This window comes from Wasmannia auropunctata, unplaced genomic scaffold (genome assembly GCF_000956235.1).
Source record: "Wasmannia auropunctata unplaced genomic scaffold, wasmannia.A_1.0 LD323280.1, whole genome shotgun sequence".
NCBI classification, from domain to species: domain Eukaryota; kingdom Metazoa; phylum Arthropoda; class Insecta; order Hymenoptera; family Formicidae; genus Wasmannia; species Wasmannia auropunctata.
Window position 1 is genome coordinate 1 of NW_012039610.1, and position 977 is coordinate 977.

A 977-nucleotide genomic window follows, 5' to 3' on the forward strand; every position below is an offset into this window, starting at 1 on the left:
AGATGTGTATAAGAGACAGCTATTTACCCATAGGGTGGGGCAAATAGTGATAAATGAAAGTTTCAGTTTTTATGAAAATCTAGCCTGTATACATGACTTATGGAAACCTTAATTAAGTTTTTTGTATATTTGAAAGTCGATAGTACTCTTTTAGTGAAAAATCATATCTTGTAAAGTTGAAATTAGCTTGTTCGAGAGAAAGGAAAAAATCCGTCACTATTTGTCCCCCTTCTCTTACAACTAACCTGGGTCATCAGAATCTCACCGAGGATGCAATATAAGCATATATTTAAAAATATATTGAAAATGGCGGACATAAAATATATTAAGTGAGTGAATGACATATCATTTCCATCATCAAATAGCTAATTAATTTATGGAAAATAAATGTAAAATAAACATAAATTCTTAAATAACATTAATTTAAATTTTTATAACAGTATTTCATGTAAATATAGTAATTCTTTATTACAAGTTGTTATCTAAACTATTATATACATACTCACACTAATCATTCGAAATCCATAAAATGCGAAGAGGAGTGTAAAATATATAAATAAGGAAAGAAGTATTATATTATATGTATCTTCAATAACATCAATAGCTCTGTATAAAAGATATTTAATGTACTAAATATATTTTAACATATATATTTACTTGGATTTTATTTTGTATATTCTCATATAAGTAACACACCTGAGCAAACGGATATGTTTTGCTATGCAACATTTCAGTACTTCGTCATAATTTTTATATTTGTCTAAATGTGCCAAACGATTCTCGAGAATGTCTAATTGGCCGCATATATGAAAAACCAATAGACTAAGAAAATTATCTATTCCAGCGTAGGCCATCATGGCAATTAGTATGCAGATGATTTGACTAACAAATGTCAGTTCATATTGCGGGCTTTTTGTTATATCATAAATATAATGAGTTTGTAAAGGCATTGGTCTTCCTGGATCCGTAATGTTGGG

At 28.5% G+C, this 977-nt stretch overlaps 1 protein-coding gene across 1 annotated transcript; it reads right to left on the bottom strand.

The window, feature by feature from the left end:
* Positions 1-245: 245 nt before the first annotated feature.
* On the bottom strand, positions 246-971 carry LOC105460381 (the record flags this gene model as incomplete). The annotated part of the gene is made up of 3 exons (XM_011706827.1): positions 246-365; positions 507-606; positions 697-971. Coding segments are annotated over 3 exons (495 nt in total), but the record flags the coding sequence as incomplete, so codon positions are not given.
* Positions 972-977: the final 6 nt, after the last annotated feature.